Below are 20,430 nucleotides of genomic sequence, written 5' to 3' on the forward strand. Positions count from 1 at the left end.
TTCCAAAGACTCATTGCCTTCTGCATGAAAGTTTTTTCCCCAATTTAATCTTAAATATTCTATCGTTTCTTTTCAAAACTGTGAGCCTGGTTCCAGACTTCTGAACTGGCAGCTCAGAAGTGATGGTCACAGTGTTTTAGAGTAAAACTGGAGGCTACAGATTTAAGATGTGACCTCCCTGGATCTACCGAGTCAAACCTACAGGCTTATGGAGTGCTCTCATTCTTCTAAGTTCCAACAGATACAGGCTGCTGATGCCCATTGCCTAGGCCAGGCTGTTCCTTCTCTGAATGGCAAATCTTTCAGAAGATTGAGGGTTAACTTGCAGGGCCAAACAGTGGGAGTTGTTAAAGTGCATTTCATATCGTGCTCTGTTGACTGAACATACCTGAACAACAGAGACTGTAAGCAAGCTCTGTAGCCATCACCTGAATGATGAGTCCAATTCTCAGCCTGAGCATTTCAGCAAAGAGAGAGGGTTGTGTCCTTACGTACATTGCGAGGTAGACCATGATTTCCTAATTCAAATGCAGGGAGAGCACTAGAGTCAGATAACGATACTAGTGGAATAACTCTTAACGACACGGTTTAAAAAGGAATGCAGTGAAGACTATACCTGGGTCAGAACTGCTAAGCTGATATCTTGACCACTTGCTTCATAAATAAGTTCAGCCAGTTCATCAGGGGGTAGAGGGCTGGGAAATAAAAGCAAACACATTCCATAAGCACATAGAACAGCTTCTCAACATGCTTAAAAATGTCTTTTTTTTTTTGCATAGTAGGGGAATTAAGGGTTATGGGGAAAAGGCAGGTAGGTGGAGATGAGTCCATGATCAGCCATGATCTTACTGAATGGCTCGACGGGCCAGTGGCCTACTCCTGTTTCCACATACTAACCTCACAATGAATCACTTTCAGAATATGATGTAAAATCCAAAATTATCTTAACTACCACAGATTTCAAAAGGAAATTACTTTCTTGCTGGCCAACAGTGAACTTTCGGAGCGGTAAGAATGGACAATAGCAATATAGAACCATAGAGAGATGTAATCAGAAAATAATCTCAGCACAAGTGTCACATCAGAACCAGGCACCTAGTGAAGTAGAAAGCTCACTACTGTGAGGCAGGAGGCAGGATACAGGGGATGAAATTGGGTGGTGTGAGGTTTAAGGTTCAGAGTTTATATCAGCGAGTAAACCCTGGCATTTAAATCTGTCTGCAATACAGATACCAGGGATGAAGACAGTAAATTACAATCCACTAAAACTGCTTCATGGCAATATCATTGACAAATTAATTTCATTAAGCTGCATACATGTTAAATATTTTGATAACAAGTATAAACACATTTTAGACCAAAACATGGAGGAACAAAAATAGTTTAAGTCAAACACATCAACAGTTGAAGTTAAGATATTCTGAATGCAACCAGAGAACAGGCTTCCTTAGATTTGGAGTACATCCTGACTGAGTCAGTCACCCAATTTAACACAGGACTGGGTCTGTACCCCTGCAGATCTTCAAACATACATCCATTGTGTTTAAAGGTGGTTCACACTGGAACTCCCAAGCTCAGAAAACAATGCCAACCCAGCAAGTGCTCCCTCTCGTGGTGAGGAGGAAGCAGAGCCTTTTTGGCATCATTGCTAAATCTCCGTTTTTGCTGCAGCACTGGAAGGAAGGGCAAAAGTTCTTTCAGCTCATGTCCCCCTTTTTAAACAAGTGTCATCAAAATGTACATTGGTTAGATCATCAGTACAGCACTTATGAGGAACAGCATACAGATTTGATGATAAGACATGCACAATGTCTAGAGTGTACAACATATACACACACACTAAATAATGTGAAATCTACTCTCACATAGTCAACCAGAGTAACTTAGACCAATCCTGCAGTTTAATATTTAACTCACTTATTTCCTACAGGGAGGAAGTTTGGATGCAAAGTGCAGATGCTTCTGGAATAACAGTAAGTGGTCAAGATGACGTCGCATACAATGCTCCCTCGGCCGACATCTTCTGGATAGACCACAAAACTGTATATTTTATTTCTTTTACATATATTTTTCATCTTAGATGTGTTTCCGGAAGTGTCAGAGCCTGTGATTTACAGTTTGGAGATCGACTGGGTGATCGAGCACTTTGCTGTCTCTGAGAAGATTCCAGGAAGTGAGTATGAGCTTGAATGCCCTTGAAGCGTAGAAACTACAAGGTGTTTGACTCCATTTTGCTGATTATAGCTTCCATTACTTGCTGATCAGAGCGATAAGAATGATTGAAACATCGAGGTGAATGCGCAAGTTGAGCGTGGGTTCAGTGCCAACTACTTGCCTTTTGATCGCTGATTGGATTGCTCTGCGGCCGGAGAACGGTTCAGTGTAGCCGATTGCTGTGGCAGAAGGGTAGACCTCTGTGTTTGTAGCCGATTGCTGTGGCAGAAGGGTAGACCTCTGCGTTTGTAGCCGATCGCTGTGAATGGCGGGTAGGCCTCTGCGTTTGTAGCCGATCGCTGTGAATGGAGGGTAAACCTCTGCGTCTGTAGCCGATCGCTGTGGCAGAAGGGTAGACCTCTGCGTTTGTAGCCGATCGCTGTGAATGGAGGGTAGGCCTCTGCGTTTGTAGCCGATCGCTGTGAATGGAGGGTAGACCTCTGTGTTTGTAGCCGATCGCTGTGGCAGAAGGGTAGGCCTCTGCGTTTGTAGCCGATCGCTGTGAATGGAGGGTAGGCCTCTGCGTTTGTAGCCGATCGCTGTGAATGGAGGGTAGACCTCTGTGTTTGTAGCCGATCGCTGTGGCAGAAGGGTAGGCTTCTGCGTTTGTAGCCGATCGCTGTGAATGGAGGGTAGGCCTCTGCGTTTGTAGCCGATCGCTGTGGCAGAAGGGTAGGCCTCTGCGTTTGTAGCCGATCGCTGTGAATGGAGGGTAGGCCTCTGCGTTTGTAGCCGATCGCTGTGAATGGAGGATAGGCCTCTGCGTTTGTAGCCGATCGCTGTGGCAGAAGGGTAGACCTCTGCGTTTGTAGCCGATCGCTGTGGCAGAAGGGTAGACCTCTGTGTTTGTAGCCGATCGCTGTGGCAGGAGGGTAGGCCTCTGCGTTTGTAGCCGATCGCTGTGGCAGAAGGGTAGGCCTCTGCGTTTGTAGCCGATTGCTGTGGCAGAAGGGTAGACCTCTGCGTTTGTAGCCGATCGCTGTGAATGGAGGGTAGGCCTCTGCGTTTGTAGCCGATCGCTGTGGCAGAAGGGTAGACCTCTGCGTTTGTAGCCGATCGCTGTGAATGGAGGGTTAGGCCTCTGTGTTTGTGGCCGACCGCTGAGAATGGAGGATAGGCCTCCGCGTTTGTAGCCGATCGCTGTGGCAGGAGGGTAGGCCTCTGCGTTTGTAGACGATCGCTGTGAATGGAGGATAGTCCTCTGTGCTTGTAGCCAATTACTGCGAATGGAGGGGTAGACCTCTGCGTTTGTAGCCGATCGCTGTGAATGGAGGGTAGTCCTCTGTGTTTGTAGCCGATCGCTGTGAATGGAGGATAGTCCTCTGTGTTTGTAGCCAATCACTGCCAATGGAGGGGTAGACCTCTGTGTTTGTAGCCGATCGCTGTGAATGGAGGATAGGCCTCTGCGTTTGTAGCCGATCGCTGTGGCAGAAGGGTAGACCTCTGCGTTTGTAGCCGATCGCTGTGGCAGAAGGGTAGACCTCTGCGTTTGTAGCCGATCGCTGTGGCAGGAGGGTAGGCCTCTGCGTTTGTAGCCGATTGCTGTGAATGGAGGGTAGGCCTCTGCGTTTGTAGCCGATCGCTGTGAATGGAGGGTAGACCTCTGCGTTTGTAGCCGATCGCTGTGGCAGAAGGGTAGGCCTCTGCGTTTGTAGCCGATCGCTGTGGCAGAAGGGTAGACCTCTGCGTTTGTAGCCGATCGCTGTGAATGGAGGGTAGGCCTCTGCGTTTGTAGCCGATCGCTGTGGCAGAAGGGTAGACCTCTGCGTTTGTAGCCGATCGCTGTGGCAGGAGGGTAGGCCTCTGCGTTTGTAGCCGATCGCTGTGAATGGAGGGTTAGGCCTCTGTGTTTGTGGCCGATCGCTGAGAATGGAGGATAGGCCTCCGCGTTTGTAGCCGATCGCTGTGGCAGGAGGGTAGGCCTCTGCGTTTGTAGACGATCGCTGTGAATGGAGGATAGTCCTCTGTGCTTGTAGCCAATCACTGCGAATGGAGGGGTAGACCTCTGCGTTTGTAGCCGATCGCTGTGAATGGAGGGTAGTCCTCTGTGTTTGTAGCCGATCGCTGTGAATGGAGGATAGTCCTCTGCGTTTGTAGCCGATCGCTGTGAATGGAGGATAGTCCTCTGTGTTTGTAGCCAATCACTGCCAATGGAGGGGTAGACCTCTGCGTTTGTAGCCGATCGCTGTGAATGGAGGATAGGCCTCTGCGTTTGTAGCCGATCGCTGTGGCAGAAGGGTAGACCTCTGTGTTTGTAGCCGATCGCTGTGAATGGAGGATAGGCCTCTGTGTTTGTAGCCGATCGCTGTGGCAGAAGGGTAGACCTCTGCGTTTGTAGCCGATCGCTGTGGCAGGAGGGTAGGCCTCTGCGTTTGTAGCCGATTGCTGTGAATGGAGGGTAGGCCTTTGCGTTTGTAGCCGATCGCTGAGAATGGAGGATAGGCCTCCGCATTTGTAGCCGATCGCTGTGGCAGGAGGGTAGGCCTCTGTGTTTGTAGCCGATCGCTGTGAATGGAGGGTAGTCCTCTGTGTTTGTAGCCAATCACTGCCAATGGAGGGGTAGACCTCTGCGTTTGTAGCCGATCGCTGTGAATGGAGGATAGTCCTCTGTGTTTGTAGCCAATCACTGCCAATGGAGGGGTAGACCTCTGCGTTTGTAGCCAATCGCTGAGAATGGAGGATAGGCCTCTGCGTTTGTAGCCGATCGCTGTGAATGGAGGATAGGCCTCTGTGTTTGTAGCCGATCGCTGTGGCAGAAGGGTAGACCTCTGCGTTTGTAGCCGATTGCTGTGAATGGAGGGTAGGCCTTTGCGTTTGTAGCCGATCGCTGAGAATGGAGGATAGGCCTCCGCATTTGTAGCCGATCGCTGTGGCAGGAGGGTAGGCCTCTGTGTTTGTAGCCGATCGCTGTGAATGGAGGGTAGTCCTCTGTGTTTGTAGCCGATCGCTGTGAATGGAGGATAGTCCTCTGTGTTTGTAGCCAATCACTGCCAATGGAGGGGCAGACCTCTGCGTTTGTAGCCGATCGCTGTGAATGGAGGATAGTCCTCTGTGTTTGTAGCCAATCACTGCCAATGGAGGGGTAGACCTCTGCGTTTGTAGCCGATCGCTGTGGCAGAAGGGTAGACCTCTGTGTTTGTAGCCGATCGCTGTGAATGGAGGATAGGCCTCTGTGTTTGTAGCCGATCGCTGTGGCAGAAGGGTAGACCTCTGCGTTTGTAGCCGATCGCTGTGGCAGGAGGGTAGGCCTCTGCGTTTGTAGCCGATTGCTGTGAATGGAGGGTAGGCCTTTGCGTTTGTAGCCGATCGCTGAGAATGGAGGATAGGCCTCCGCATTTGTAGCCGATCGCTGTGGCAGGAGGGTAGGCCTCTGTGTTTGTAGCCGATCGCTGTGAATGGAGGGTAGTCCTCTGTGTTTGTAGCCAATCACTGCCAATGGAGGGGTAGACCTCTGCGTTTGTAGCCGATCGCTGTGAATGGAGGATAGTCCTCTGTGTTTGTAGCCAATCACTGCCAATGGAGGGGTAGACCTCTGCGTTTGTAGCCAATCGCTGAGAATGGAGGATAGGCCTCTGCGTTTGTAGCCGATCGCTGTGAATGGAGGATAGGCCTCTGTGTTTGTAGCCGATCGCTGTGGCAGAAGGGTAGACCTCTGCGTTTGTAGCCGATTGCTGTGAATGGAGGGTAGGCCTTTGCGTTTGTAGCCGATCGCTGAGAATGGAGGATAGGCCTCCGCATTTGTAGCCGATCGCTGTGGCAGGAGGGTAGGCCTCTGTGTTTGTAGCCGATCGCTGTGAATGGAGGGTAGTCCTCTGTGTTTGTAGCCGATCGCTGTGAATGGAGGATAGTCCTCTGTGTTTGTAGCCAATCACTGCCAATGGAGGGGCAGACCTCTGCGTTTGTAGCCGATCGCTGTGAATGGAGGATAGTCCTCTGTGTTTGTAGCCAATCACTGCCAATGGAGGGGTAGACCTCTGCGTTTGTAGCCGATCGCTGAGAATGGAGGATAGGCCTCTGCGTTTGTAGCCGATCGCTGTGAATGGAGGGTAGGCCTCTGTGTTTGTAGCCGATCGCTGTGGCAGGAGGATAGGCCTCTGCGTTTGTAGCCGATCGCTGTGGCAGGAGGATAGGCCTCTGCGTTTGTAGCCGATCGCTGTGAATGGAGGATAGGCCTCTGTGTTTGTAGCCGATCGCTGTGGCAGAAGGGTAGACCTCTGTGTTTGTAGCCGATCGCTGTGGCAGGAGGGTAGGCCTCTGCGTTTGTAGCCAATCGCTGTGAATGGAAGGTAGGCCTCTGAGTTTGAGCGGTGTCTCTCTCTTCCAATGTCGAGGATGTTACTGAGGTTCTGCGTTTATGGATTTGGACTATGGACTTGCTCGGTCTTATCGTTTTTATATTCTGTGTGTTCACCCATTCTTTCTCATTTTTTTGCGTATGGGTGTGGGTGTATGGGGCGATGTTACATAGGACATAGAATAGTACAGCACAGTACAGGCCCTTCGGCCTACAATGTTGTGCCGACCCTTAAACCCTGCCTCCCATATGTTCTTCTTGTGATTATGTTAGTTTTTTGTGGGGGGGGGAAGAGGGTATGGGGGGGTTGATGTTCTTGCTGTGTTTATGTTAGTTTTTTGTGGGGGGAGTGGATATGAGGAGGGGTTGATGTTCTTGTGTTTATGTTAGTTTTTTGTTGGGGAGAGGGGTTTGGGGGGGTTGATGATGGTGTTGCTATTCTTTTTCTGTGTGGGAGGTGAGTTTGTTGTTTTTCTTTGAACTGACTTCCCAGGTTTTCTTTGTTTCGTGGCTATCTGGAGAAGATGATTCTCAGAGTTGTATACTGCATACATACTTTGAACCTGTGAAGTGGTCAGATTTATGAGTGTAGCAAAGCAAGGACAAATACACACCACACGTACTGTGCATGGAGCAGTGAGACTCCAGTTGCCATGATACTCACTAATTATAACTTAACAAGGGGAGTAAGGCGTTCTGCCTATTGCCAGAGTAGTCTTTACAATAGACAATAGGTGCAGAAGTAGACCATTTGGCCCTTCGAACCTGCACCGCCATTCTGAGATCATGGCTGATCACCTACTATCAATACCCGGTTCCTGCCTTGTCCCCATAACCCTTGATTCCCCTATCCATAGGATACCCATCTAGCTCCTTCTTGAAAGTATCCAGAGAATTGGCCTCCACTGCCTTCTGAGGCAGCGCGTTCCACACCTCCACAACTCACTGGGAGAAGAAGTTCCTCCTCAACTCTGTCCTAAATGACCTACCCCTTATTCTTAAACCATGCCCTCTGGTACTGGACTCTCCCAGAATCTGGAACATATTTCCTGCCTCTATCTTGTCCAATCCCTTAATAATCTTATATGTCTCAATCAGATCCCCCCTCAATCTCCTTAATTCCAGCGTGTACAAGCCCAGTCTCTCTAACCTCTCTGCATAAGACAGTCCGGACATCCCAGGAATTAACCTAGTGAACCTACGCTGCACCTCCTCCACAGCCAGGATGTCCTTCTTAACCCTGGAGACCAAAACTGCACACAATACTCCAGGTGTGGTCTCACCAGGGCCCTGTACAAATGCAAAAGGATTTCTTTGCTCTTGTACTCCATTCCCTTTGTAATAAAGGCCAACATTCCATTAGCCTTCTTCGCTGCCTGCTGCACTTGCTCATTCAGCTTCAGAGACTGATGAACAAGTACTCCTAGATCTCTTTGTATTTCTCCCTTACCTAACTCCACACCGTTCAGATAATAATCTGCCTTCCTGTTCTTGCTCCCAAGGTGAATAACCTCACACTTATTCACATTAAGTGCCATCTGCCAAGTTTCTGCCCACTCACCCAGCCTATCCAAGTCACCTTGAATTCTCCTAACATCCACATCACATGTCACACTGCCACCCAGCTTTGTATCATCAGCAAACTTGCTGATGTTATTCACAATGCCTTCCTCTAAATCATTGACGTAAATCGTAAACAGCTGTGGTTCCAATACTGAACCCTGTGGCACCCCACTAGTCACCACCTGCCATTGCGAGAAACACCCATTCACTGCCACCCTTTGTTTTGAATGGGTTCTCCAATTACAGTCCTCACACTTACCCATAGCCCTGCAAACTATTCATGCAATCTCTGTTAAGAGTGAAACCTGGCTGAATCCATCTTTTAGATAAATGTATGCTCTCACAACTTGCCTCTGGCTCTTCCCTGAGCACTTGCTAGTAGACACGGAGAAGGTTCAGGGAAACTCTCAAAAGCTGTTAAATACTTACGCTGTGATGATCCTCTCACGTGGTTCTGGGGGAAGGCCAACTGTTAGCTGCTTCTGATGCGACAGGAGGTCTGTGCAAGCCTTCATACCAAGAAGATAAACAACTTCAAAAGGCAAACAAAACAATGTCTGGAAAGCATCTGCACTGAAAATGCATAATTATCTACTTCCAAACAAGTCTTAACACCAGCAGTCCCTGGCAGAACCAAAGCAGGTAGCTGAAAATCAAACTACTACAGGAATTCAGAGGGTCAGGCAGCATCTGAGGGGGCAGGAGGATGGTTGTGCTTTGGGTCAGGATGAGTGTAGGGGACAGGTAACTGATAGAAAGATCAGAGAATGGTTGTGCTGTGGGTCAGGATGAGTGTAGGGGACAGGTAACTGATAGAAAGACCAGAGAATGGTTGTGCTGTGGGTCAGGATGAGTGTAGGGGACAGGTAACTGATAGAAAGATCAGAGAATGGTTGTGCTGTGGGTCAGGATGAGTGTTGGGGAGAGTTAACTGATAGAAAAATCAGAGAATGGTTGTGCTGTGGGTCAGGATGAGTGTAGGGGAGAGTTAACTGATATAAAGATCAGAGGGCTCTGCTTAATATTCTGAGATGCTTCAACAGTTTGTGTTAAGATTCCAGCACGTGCAATCTCTTGTGTCTTTACTAAGATCCATGTCCCATTGACCACATTCAAAGGAATTTCCAAGAATTACAACATCCTAGAAAGGGTTAAACTTACTGTGCTTATGCATTTGCACTTGAACAGATCTCATTCCTTGTTACTTCGGTGGCCTCATCCCCCAGGCTAGAGCTCACAATTTAGCATTAAGCAGTATGCTAACAGTACACTATGTACCTCAGCGAGGACTTCAATCCTCTTCCTCAGCATGCCTGAAATGTAGCGGATCAGTCCCCACTCACGGTTTTGGCCGGCTTTATTGTACAACTCGGTCAAGAGGCTTCGTACTGTGGCACCATTCTGTCCCCCGATATTTGTGTCCCAATCTGGACCCCTGCGTCCGAGGTGAAAAAGGAAATGTTCTTTGGTTCATCATGGATCTGTGCTCATCCTGGTTATTGAACATTGAGCTCCCATCCTCTTTGTCCCACCAATACCCCCAACCCCAAGCACCTTCCTACCTTCAGCCCCACCACGGGACCCCAATGGTCACAGGCCCAACAGGTCAATGGCCTAAAACCCTGACTTTGAGAAGGATAGCAGATGAAAGCATCAGGTCTAGAGCACAACTGAAGCTTCTGTGAAGGGCAGACTGGTGGGGAGTGTAGGGACCGCACAAAGTGTGGCACCACTGGCAGCAGTCACAGAGTCAGGCAGTGTGGAAATAGGTGGTCTGATTCATGCTGACCACTGCAGCAACGAAGAGTCAGAGTTACACAGGAACTTCCAAAACAAATATCAAGGATTGAAAGATGCAGAAACCATTACACTGTGAGCTATAATGGGGCCAGATAACCTAAACAGTACTTTGTTTAAGGGATAACACTAATTTATCAACAGTAATTTTTAACTAGATTAGTCATGATTTCCTTGATTGCTTATTAATATTTCACATAAGGGAATAATATTCCTTCAGAATACTACTGGTACACACTGGGGAGAGCTGAGCTGACTTCTCACAAGGCTGGAGCACGTAGACTTTTAACATTACAATCAAATTTCCATGACTGAATCTAGGCAGTATCAGATTGGTGGAAATCTCAGGTTCAGACTGAGTGAATACTGGGAAGTTACCTCATTAATTCAAACAAACAGGTGGCAATATACAACTGTAAATGGTCTAATCGGGACAAGGAATCTGGAAAGTCTCAGCTTGCTTCAGAACAAAGAAAGAAGTTTCAGATCAACTGCATGGATTTGCTTCATGTGAGACCAAACTCGTTTGTTACATTTCTCCTCAATTTTAGTCTGGAAATTAGATCACGTAAGTGATTTTCACAGTCAAGCAGATCAGGAAAAGATTCTTTATACGAGCATTACAAAATCTTTAGTGAAGTGCAATCACTGATAAGATTATGCCTTTACCCCTCGGCCAGTATCTGAGGACTGGATGTGGATGATCACACTGCCGGTTCTTGCATGTTGCTCGACATAGAAGCATAGAAAACCTACAGCACAATACAGGCCCTTTGGACCACAATACTGTGCTTTATGCACATTTATTTGTTTTATTTTATTTTCTAGCATTTCATTTGCTGAAAACACTGTTAAAGCTGATTAATATACAGTGGCATGCAAAAGTTTGGGCACCCCTGGTCAAAATCCCTGTTACTGTGAATAGCTAAGCGAGTAAAAGATGAACTGATTTCCAAAAGCATTAAGTTAAAGATGACACATTTCTTTAATACTTTAAGCAAGAAAACTTTTTTATTTCCATTTTTTACAGTTTCAAAATAACAAAAAAGGAAAAGGGCCCAAGCAAAAGTTTGGGCACCCTGCATGGCAGTACTTAGTAACACCCCCTTTGGCAAGTATCACAGCCTGTAAACACTTTCTGTAGCCAGCTAAGAGTCTTTCAAAATAGACGAAAAAGTTCTATTTTAACTTCATCAGTCCACAGGACTTGTTTCCAAAATGCATCAGGCTTGTTCAGACGTTCCTTTGAACCTTCTGAATAGAACTTAATGGCTGCAAAGAGCAAAGGTATATTTGGAGAAAAAAGGCTGCAGAATTTCATGAAAAGAACCCCTCTCAATCTGTTAAGCACAGGGGTGGATCGATCATGCCTTGGGCTTGCATTGCAGCCAGTGGCACGGGGAACATTTACTGGTAGAGGGAAGAATGAATTCAATTAAATACCAGCAAATTCTGGAAGCAAACATCACACTGTCTGTAAAAAAGCTGAGGATGAAAAGAGGATGGCTTCTGCACCAGGATAATGAACCTAAACACACCTCAAAATCCACAATGGACTACCTCAAGAGATGCAAGCTGAAGGTTTTGCCATGGCCCTCTCAGTCCCCCGACCTAAACATCATCAAAAATCTGTGGATAGACCTCAAAAGAGCAGTGTATGCAAGACGGCCCAAGAATCTCACAGAACTAGAAGCCTTTTGCAAGGAAGAATGGGCGAAAATCCCCCAAACAAGAATTGAAAGACTCTTAGCTGGCTACAAAAAGCATTTACAAGCTGTGATACTTGCCAAAGGGGGTGTTACTAAGTACTGCCATGCAGGGTGCCCAAATTTTTGCTTTGGGCCCTTTTCCTTTTTTGTTATTTTGAAACTATAAAAGATGGAAATAAAAAAGGTTTCGTGCTTAAAATATTAAAGAAATTTGTCATCTTTAACTTTATACCTTTTGGAAATCAGTTCATCTTTTACTCGCTTAGCTATTCACAGTAATAGAAATTTTGATCGGGGTGCCCAAACTTTTGCATGCCACAGTATATGCATCGTTTTCTTTAAGAACAGAAATGGTTATAAATCACAAGCCACGTTAAGGTTTTGAGAGTAATTGAGACAGCGCAGAACAGGCCCTTTACCTCATGATATTGTACCAACCTTTTCACCTACTCTTTTCAATCTAACCCTTCCCTCTACAAAGCTCTCCATATCTCTTTCATGCACCTGCCCTTCTGCGAGTCTCTGAAAAATCCCTAATGTGCCTGCTTCTACCACGCTCCCAGCAACACATTTCATGCACCCACCACTCCCTGTAAAAAAAACCCTACCTCTGGCATCCCTCCTATACCTTCCTCCAGTCAGTCATTTTAAAATTATGTCATTTCCACCTTGGAAAACTGGCTGGCTGTACACTCCAGTCAAGCCTCTTATGCACCTTATCGAGTCACCTCTCATCATCCTTCACTCTAAAGAGAAAAGACCTAATTCACTGGAGGTGTATAAGCTGTCAAGAGGCATAGATCGAATGGTGTTCTTCAACCTCACTTCTTTTTATTGGTCTTTGCCAAGTGCCTAATAACCCAAACAATTTGAAGCTCTACAGAAAGTCCTGACAGGCCCCTTTGGAACACCAGTACAAAATTAATTATAAAGTTAAAAAAAATTCCATGTGATGTAAGCAACCTAGTATGGGAGAGAGGGAAAATTGGAAAGGATTCACGTGGGCTTCATTTATAAGGAGAGATTGAATAGGCCAGGACTTTTCCCCTAAAACATAAGAGGCTGAGGGTTTCCCTTATATAAGTTCATAAAATCATCTGGGACAAAGATAAAGTGAGAAGTAACAGTCCTTTCCCAGGGTAGGTAAGTCTAAAACGAAAGGTGAGAGGGGGGAGACCAAGGGGATCTGATGGCCAGCTTTAGGTGGGTGTATGGAATGAGATGCCAGAGAAAGCTGCAGAGACAGATACAATTCAACATTTGGACAGGTGCATGAATAGGAAACGTGTAGAGGGATATGGACCAAATGTCAGCAAATGGGACTAGCTCAGATAGACAACTTGCTTGGCATGGACATCTAGGTTAAAGGGCCTGTTTTTGTGCATGTAACTATGCCAAAAGCACAAACTGCTTTCTTGCTCCTCATAGAGCCGAATACTCTGTTCTTTGCTTCCAACAGCTCAGTTTGTCATCTGAAGACCATAAGCTGTGCTTCGACTTTTTATACTCGATGACCTTTCAGATGAAATGTTAGCGTCGCACTCTCATTGCTGAGTCAGTCATTCAAAGTGTAACTGAACAAATGTTTATTTATTGAAGCCTTTTCCATAGATGTAACCTCTCCCAGCTGCCACTGCTCAATTCCTTCCTTCACCCATCATTAATCATCCTCAAGAGCAACACCCTCAAAATGCTGAGGCCCTCATCAGGACAGGAAAGAAGGCGAACAGAGGCAGATTAGAAGGAGTACAAACTGACAGCTGATTATTCAGGAGTCCACTATTAAGGATGAGGGTTTAGGGTATGTGGAAACACATGATAAAATAGGCCGAAATCAGCATGGTTTCTTTAAGGGGAGATCTTGCCTGACAAATCTGTCGGAATCCTTTGAGGAAATAACAAAGGATAGGTAAAGGAGAATCAGTGGATGTTGTTGACTTGGATTTTCAGAAGGCCTTTGACAAGGTGCCGCACATGAGGTTGCTTAACAAGGTAACAGCCCATGGTACTTCAGAAAAGATACTAGCGTTGGTAGAAGACCAGCTGATTAACAGAAGGCAAAGACTGGGAATAAAGGAATCATAGGCATAATATGATTAGGAATAGTCAGCATGGCTTTGTGAAAGGCAGGTCATGCCTTATGAGCCTCAGTGAATTTTTTGAGGATGTGACTAAACACATTGATTAAGATAGAGCCGTAGATGTAGTGTATATGGATTTCAGCAAGGCATTTGACAAGGTACCCCATGCAAGGCTTATTGAGAAAGTGAGGAGGCAGGGGATCCAAGGGGACATTGCTTCATGGTTCCAGAACTGGCTTGCCCACAGAAGGCAAAGAGTGGTTTCTAGACGGGTCATATTCTGCATGGAGGTCAGTCACCAGTGGTGTGCCTCAGAGATCTGTTCTGGGACCCTTACTCTTCATGATTTTTATAAATGACCTGGATGAAGAAGTGGAGGGATGGGTTAGTAAATTTGCTGATGACACAAAGGTTGGGGGTGTGGTGGATAGTGTGGAGGCTGTCAGAGGTTACAGCAGGACATTGATAGGATGTAAAACTGGGCTGAGAAGTGGCAGATGGAGTTCAACCCAGATAAGTGTGAGGTGGTTCATTTTGGTAGGTCAAGTATGATGACAGAATATAGTATTAATGGTAAGGCTCTTGGCAGTGTGGAGGATCAGAGAGATCTTGGGGTCCGAGTCCATAGGACACACAAGGCTGCTGCGCAGGTTGACTCTGTGGTTAAGAAAGTATACGGTACATTGGCCTTCATTAATCGTGGGACTGAGCTTAGAAGCCGAGAGGTAATGTTACAGCTATATAGGACTCTGGTCAGACCCCACTTGGAGTACTGTGCTCAGTTCTGGTCACCTCACTATAGGAAGGATGTGGAAATCATAGAAAGGGTGCAGAGGAGATTTCCAAGGATGTTGCCTGGATTGGGGAGCATGCCTTATGAGAATAGGTTGAGTGAACTCAGCCTCTTTTCCTTGGAGTGACGGAGGATGAGAGGTAATCTGATAGAGGTGTATAAGATGATGAGAGGCATTGATCATGTGGATAGTCAGAGGCTTTTTCCCAGGGCTGGAATGGCTAGCACGTGAGGACACAGTTTTAAGGTGCTTAGAAGAAGGTATAGAGGAGATGTCAGGGGTAAGTTTTTTACATAGGGTGCATGGAATGGGCTGCTGGCGACGGTGGTAGAGGTGGATATGATAGGGTCTTTTAAGAGACTCCTGGACAGATATATGGAGCTCAGAAAAATAGAGGGCTACGGGTAACCCTAGGTAATTTCTCAGGTAAGGACATGTTCAGCACAGCTTTGTGGGCTGAAGGGCCTATATTTGTGCTGTAGGTTTTCTATGTTTCTATGCTTCTAAAGGGGACCTTTTCTGGTTGGCTACCATCAGCTAGTGGGGTTCCCAGGGGTCAGTAATAGGTCTGCTACTTTACATATAGAATGTTAATGGTTAGGACAACAGAATTTGTGGCTTTGTGGCCAAGTTTGTGGATGGTACAAGCAAAGATGGAGAGCAGGTACTTTGCGGAAGCAGGGAAGTGTATGGTCATGGTAATAAAGGAGGAAACTATTTTCTAAATGGGAAGAGAATTTACAAATCTGAGGTGCAAAGGGTCTTGGGAGTCCTAATGCTGGACTCCCTAACGGTTAACTTGCATGCTGAGTCAGTAGTAAGAAAGGCAAGTGCAACGTTAGCATTTGGTTTGAAAGGTCTGGAATATAAAAGCACGGATGTAATCCAGAGCCTTTATAATGCACTGGCTAGCCAGCCACATTTGGAGTATAGTGAGACACTTTGGGCCTCATATCTAAAGAAAGAGGTGTTGATGTTGGAGAGAGTCCATGAGAGAATCCATAAGAGGATTATTTGAATGATCTGGGAATGAAAGGGAATGTTGAATGCCTCTATGCCTGTACTCACTGGAATTTATAAGTATGATGGGGTATCTCATTGAAACTTACTGAATATTTCAAGGCCTTTTTAGAATGGATATGGAGAAGTTGCTTTCGGTAGTAGGAGGGTCAAGGATTAGAGAGCTTAGCTTCAGAATAAAATACATCTCTTTAGAACAGAGATGAGGTGGAATTTCTTTAGCTAGATTTTGGTGAATCTGTGGAATGTATTGCCAGGTTGCTGCAGAGACTGTCATTGAATGTACTTAAAGTGGAGGCTGATAATTGTTGATTTGTAAGGGTATCAAAGGGTACAGGGAGAAGGCAGGAGCCTGAGGTTGCGAGGGAAAAATAAGTCAGCCGTGACTGAATGGCAGAGCAGACTTGATGGACCAAGTGCCCTGATTCTACTCTCATGTCTTATGGTCTTGTAATCAAAGGTGTTTGATGAATGTAGAGCTGTGGACACTGTCCAGCAGGATCTTAGTAAGGCCTCTGACAAGTTCCCACCTGGGAGGCTCATTCAGATGATCAAGATGCATGGCACCCATGGTGACTTGCCCCTTTGGATTCCAAACTGGCTTGTCCAAATAAGGCACAAGGTAATGGTCCAGAGAAATCCATACAAGGACCACTGGTGCTTGTGATTTATATATTGAATGAGTTGTTTAGTAAGTTCCCAGACAATACAATGGTTGGTGGATAGTGTAAAAGATTACACAAGAGAAATGTTGCAAATATGGGCACAGAAATGGCAAATGGCATTAAATCAGCTAAGTGCGAGGTGTTGATCAAACAGAAAATGTACAAGGCCCTTAACATGCAGGGAAATCTTGGGGTTTGTCTATAGCTGCTGGAAAGTGGCTGCACAGGTTGAAAGATTGGTAAAGAAGGTGTATGGCCTCTTTACTTTTCTTAGTCAGGTTCAAGGGCCAAAAGTTATGTTGCAGATTTATGAAACTCTGGTCAAGCTGCATCTAAGTACATTATAGCAGGGGTTCCCAACCTTTTTTACTATCAACTTGGGTTCGAGGACTCCAGGTTGGGAACTCCTGCATTATAGGAAGGAAGTGGAGGCTTTGGAGAAGGCGCAAAAGAGGCTTACCAGGAGGCCACCTGGATTCGAAAGCTTGTGCTTTGAGGAGAGTTTATTTCCTCTGGACTGACGGGAGACTTGACAGAAGTTTATAAGATTATAAGAGGCATGAATAGAATAACAATGGTCAGGGTCAAAATACCTGATACTAGAGTGTACGCATTTAACGAAAGAAGGGTTAAGTTCAAAGGGGATGAATGGGCAATTTTTTTCCCCCACAGAGAGTGGAGGGTTCCTGAATGTACTGTCAGGAGTGGTAGTGGAGGCAAATATAATAGAAGCACTTAAGAGGCTCTTAGGTTAATAAATGAATGTGCAGATAATGGTGGGAAATGGATGGACATTGTCTAAACTCAAGGGATTAGTTTAGTTAGTCATTTTAACTAGTTTGCCACATTGTAGGCCAAAGGCCTCTTTCCACGCTGTACTATTTTATGTTCCATGTTCAAAACTGGTTCTAATCAAACTTGCATCAAATTTTATCTGGTAACACGCCTGTGAAGTTATGGGACACCTTGCTGAAGGTAAATTCAAGGAGTTGTTTAGGAAAATGCTACCAAACACGGAAAACGATTTGCATGGGGAATTATGTCTACAATGGTATCCTGGGTAGGGAAGATGTTTAAGGAAAAAAATGAATTATTTTAAATCAGAAGGCCAGCCACGTCTTGTCAACACTGATTTTCAAACTATGACTGATTACTCATAGAAAAATTGCTGATGCAAGCAATTGGGATGCGACAATATTAAACAGAGAGTCAAGTCTTTGTGCAGCTTGCTTTACAGTTCCAGCAAGTAAGAGGCAAATGAGGGCCATGCTGCTGAAATGTTGCTTGACTACAAGAGCTGGGACGCCAGGTCACAATTGTATGAAACATTGGTTAGGCTGCACTTGGAGTACCGTTCACAGCTTCATTTACCTTACAATAGGAAGGATATGATTAAGTCCAGAGAGGATTGAGAAGGATATTCTCTGGACTGGAGGTTTTGAGTGGACAGACTGAAAGGCAATGTGATAGATGTTTATAAAACAATGGAGGGCCAGAGTTTGTTTCTCTTGAATAAAAGTGGAGAACATAGGCATGATGTGAGCAGAAGGAGGCTTAAACTTTTCACAAAGAGAGAATTTGGAATCTGGAATGAACTACCAGGTGCTAGAGGCAAAAACAGCATTTACAAGGCTCTGGACAACTACTTGAATAAGGGAGGCAAAGAGGAATATGGAATTAATGCAGGCACGTGGGGTTAGTATAGCTTGTCATGATGGTTGGTATAGATATCATGACTTAAATTCGTTACTGCTTTTCAAAAAAACTCTGTAAGAACCATCATGGAAGTGTGGTGGAGGACTGAACAAAAGTATTTAAACTGCTCCGTAACATTGCTCAGAACATTTCAGGAGTTTCACTTACTTAATGACATGCAGGATATAGAGTATATCTGCCTGGTCTTGTAGTGTGATGCATTCTTTCAACTGTTCAACCAATAAAGCAAAGTCAATATCCCCATGGGCATCCTTGGGCAAGCTAAGATCCACATGATGATCCGTCTTAGCGAGAAAAGAGGAACAGTGGTTATTTTTTGTCCACATTAATTTGCATGTTGCTAAATTCATAAAGGCTCATTATTATCATAGAATCAAAACATTAGAAATCTCGATCTGTACTTGCTTTTCAAATACACAATCCACTTTTTGAAAAAAACCTCTCGTAACTCTTTGAGGATCAAGTGTATCTTCACAAAGTTACATTATAGCCAATTCATTGTGGCATGAAACATGGGCAGAGTTCCTCCAGCAAATTGTTGCTCTATATTTCCGCATATGCGTCTCTTGAGTTCAAGGGAAATCTCACATTTAATTTCCACAAACTGCTGATGGTTTTGTCATGCACTTTGTGTCTGTCCACTTGATACCATTTTGTGCACGTAAACAAGGAATGCTGCAATCATATAACATTTTCATATTTGCAGTACTGATCCAGGTGCTGATGTGCCCATAGACAAATCGTTCAGCTATCAATAACACCATTAGAAGCATTTAGGGGAGACAGCATTTAGATTTACAGTAGAGAAACTAACTATTAAACAGGAATACTGGAGGAACTTCAGAATCAGTATTGGGCTTAATATCACTGGCATACGTGGCAAAATTTGTTGTTTTGTGGCAGCAGTACATTACTATAAATTACAATAAATATACATAAAAAACATTGAGTGTGTGGCTTCAGGCTCCTGTACCTCCTCCATGCTGGTAGCAATGAGAAGAAGGTGATGGGGGTTCTTAATGATGGATGCTGCCTGTTTGAGACATCGCCTTTTGAAGGTGTTGTGGGTGCTGGGGAAGCTAGTGCCCATTGTGGAGCTGGCTGAGTTTGCAACTTTTTCCGATCCTGTGCAGTGGCCCCTCCAGACTAAATGGTGATGCAACCAGTTCGAATGCTCTCCACGGTACATAAGCAGGAATTTGCTAGTGTCTTTGTTGACAAATCAGATCTCCTCAAACTCCTGATGAAATACAGCCACTGTTGTGCCTCCTTTGTAATTGCATCGATATGTTGGGCTCAGGATTGATCCTCAGGAACTTGAAACTGCTCACTGCGCAGCTGGCTGAGTGCAACAACCTGGCACAACATCAGTAAGACCAAGGAATAGATTGTGGACTTCAGCAAGGGGAAGTCACGAGAGCAGCAGTCCTTCTTGAGTGGTCAGCTTCAGCTTCCTGGGCAACAACATTACAGTGGCCTCACAAAGAGCGCACCAGTGGCTGGACTTCACTGGCATGTCACCAAAGACTCGTGCAGATTTCTATGTACAGTGGGGATCATTCTGACGGGCTGTATCACAGTCCGGTAAGGAGGCTCCAAAGTGCAGAACAGAAAGAGGGTTGTAGACTCAGCCAGCTCAGCTGACGCTTTACAGTACAGGCGACAAGGGTTCAATTCCCACCGCTGCCTGTAAGGAGTTTGTACGTTCTCCCCGTGACCACGTGGGTTTCCTCCCACAGAACAAAGATGTACTGGGGTGGTAGTTTACTTGGTCATTGCCCCATGATTAGGCTGGGCAGTGCGGCTCAAAGGACCGCAAGGGTCTATTCTGTGCAGTATCTGAATCGATTGATAGGTAACAGATACAGGAAGCAGCAATTCCTCCGGCTCACGTCAAACAGCACCAGTGAGTGATCATGTTTTAGTCAGTTATGTGTTTGGTCAGCACGACCAAGCAACAACTTAGCTGACTCGACAGGCATTACCCACCTTCCCAGGAAAGTATCCAACATAATCATTGGTCATACTGTCTTCTCCCACTTCCACTGGGCAGAAAATAGTGGAAAACATGCACCAGCAGACTCAAGGTCAGCTTCTACCCTGCTGTTATCAGACTATTGAATGGTGCAGTGATGGCACATTCTTTATCTCCCAATCTACCTTGTTGTAGCCCTTGCACAGTACTGTCTCCCTGCACTGCACCTTCCCTTTAACTGTAACACTATGTTTTGCATTGTGCTATTGCTTTTCGTATTACCCGGATGTAATGCTTTGACATTATTTGTATGGATGTCATAAAAAACAATGGTTTTCACTCTATTTTGTTACACATCAGAATAATAAACTGATTATCAAGTAGCAAATTTAGTACACATTCATGTCCATAAGACCATAAGACATAGCAGCAGAATTAGGCTATTTGGCCCATCGAGTCTGCTCCACCTGATGGCTGATCCATTTTTCCTCTCATTCCTAATCTTCTACCTTCTTCCCATATCCCTTCATGCCCTGACCAATCGAGAATCTATCAACCTCTGTCTGAAATATACATAAATTCTTGGCTTCCACAGCTGCCTG

General features: G+C 45.5%; 1 protein-coding gene across 5 annotated transcripts in view; it reads right to left on the minus strand.

Annotated features, from left to right (window-relative positions):
• LOC140199215 (phosphorylase b kinase regulatory subunit alpha, liver isoform-like) overlaps positions 1-20,430 on the minus strand; it is a 213,253-nt gene that overhangs the window by 57,708 nt on the left and 135,115 nt on the right. For all 5 annotated transcript variants that reach the window (XM_072260901.1, XM_072260902.1, XM_072260903.1 and 2 more), the window contains exons 22-26: positions 18,001-18,137; positions 9,350-9,506; positions 8,501-8,580; positions 617-695; positions 389-518 (exon numbers count right to left, since the gene is read on the minus strand). In XM_072260901.1, coding sequence (XP_072117002.1) covers positions 389-518; positions 617-695; positions 8,501-8,580; positions 9,350-9,506; positions 18,001-18,137 — 583 coding nt within the window. The remainder of the gene's footprint in view (positions 1-388; positions 519-616; positions 696-8,500; positions 8,581-9,349; positions 9,507-18,000; positions 18,138-20,430) is intronic.

The sequence above is a fragment of the Mobula birostris genome, chromosome 6 (assembly GCF_030028105.1).
Source record: "Mobula birostris isolate sMobBir1 chromosome 6, sMobBir1.hap1, whole genome shotgun sequence".
NCBI lineage: Eukaryota > Metazoa > Chordata > Chondrichthyes > Myliobatiformes > Myliobatidae > Mobula > Mobula birostris.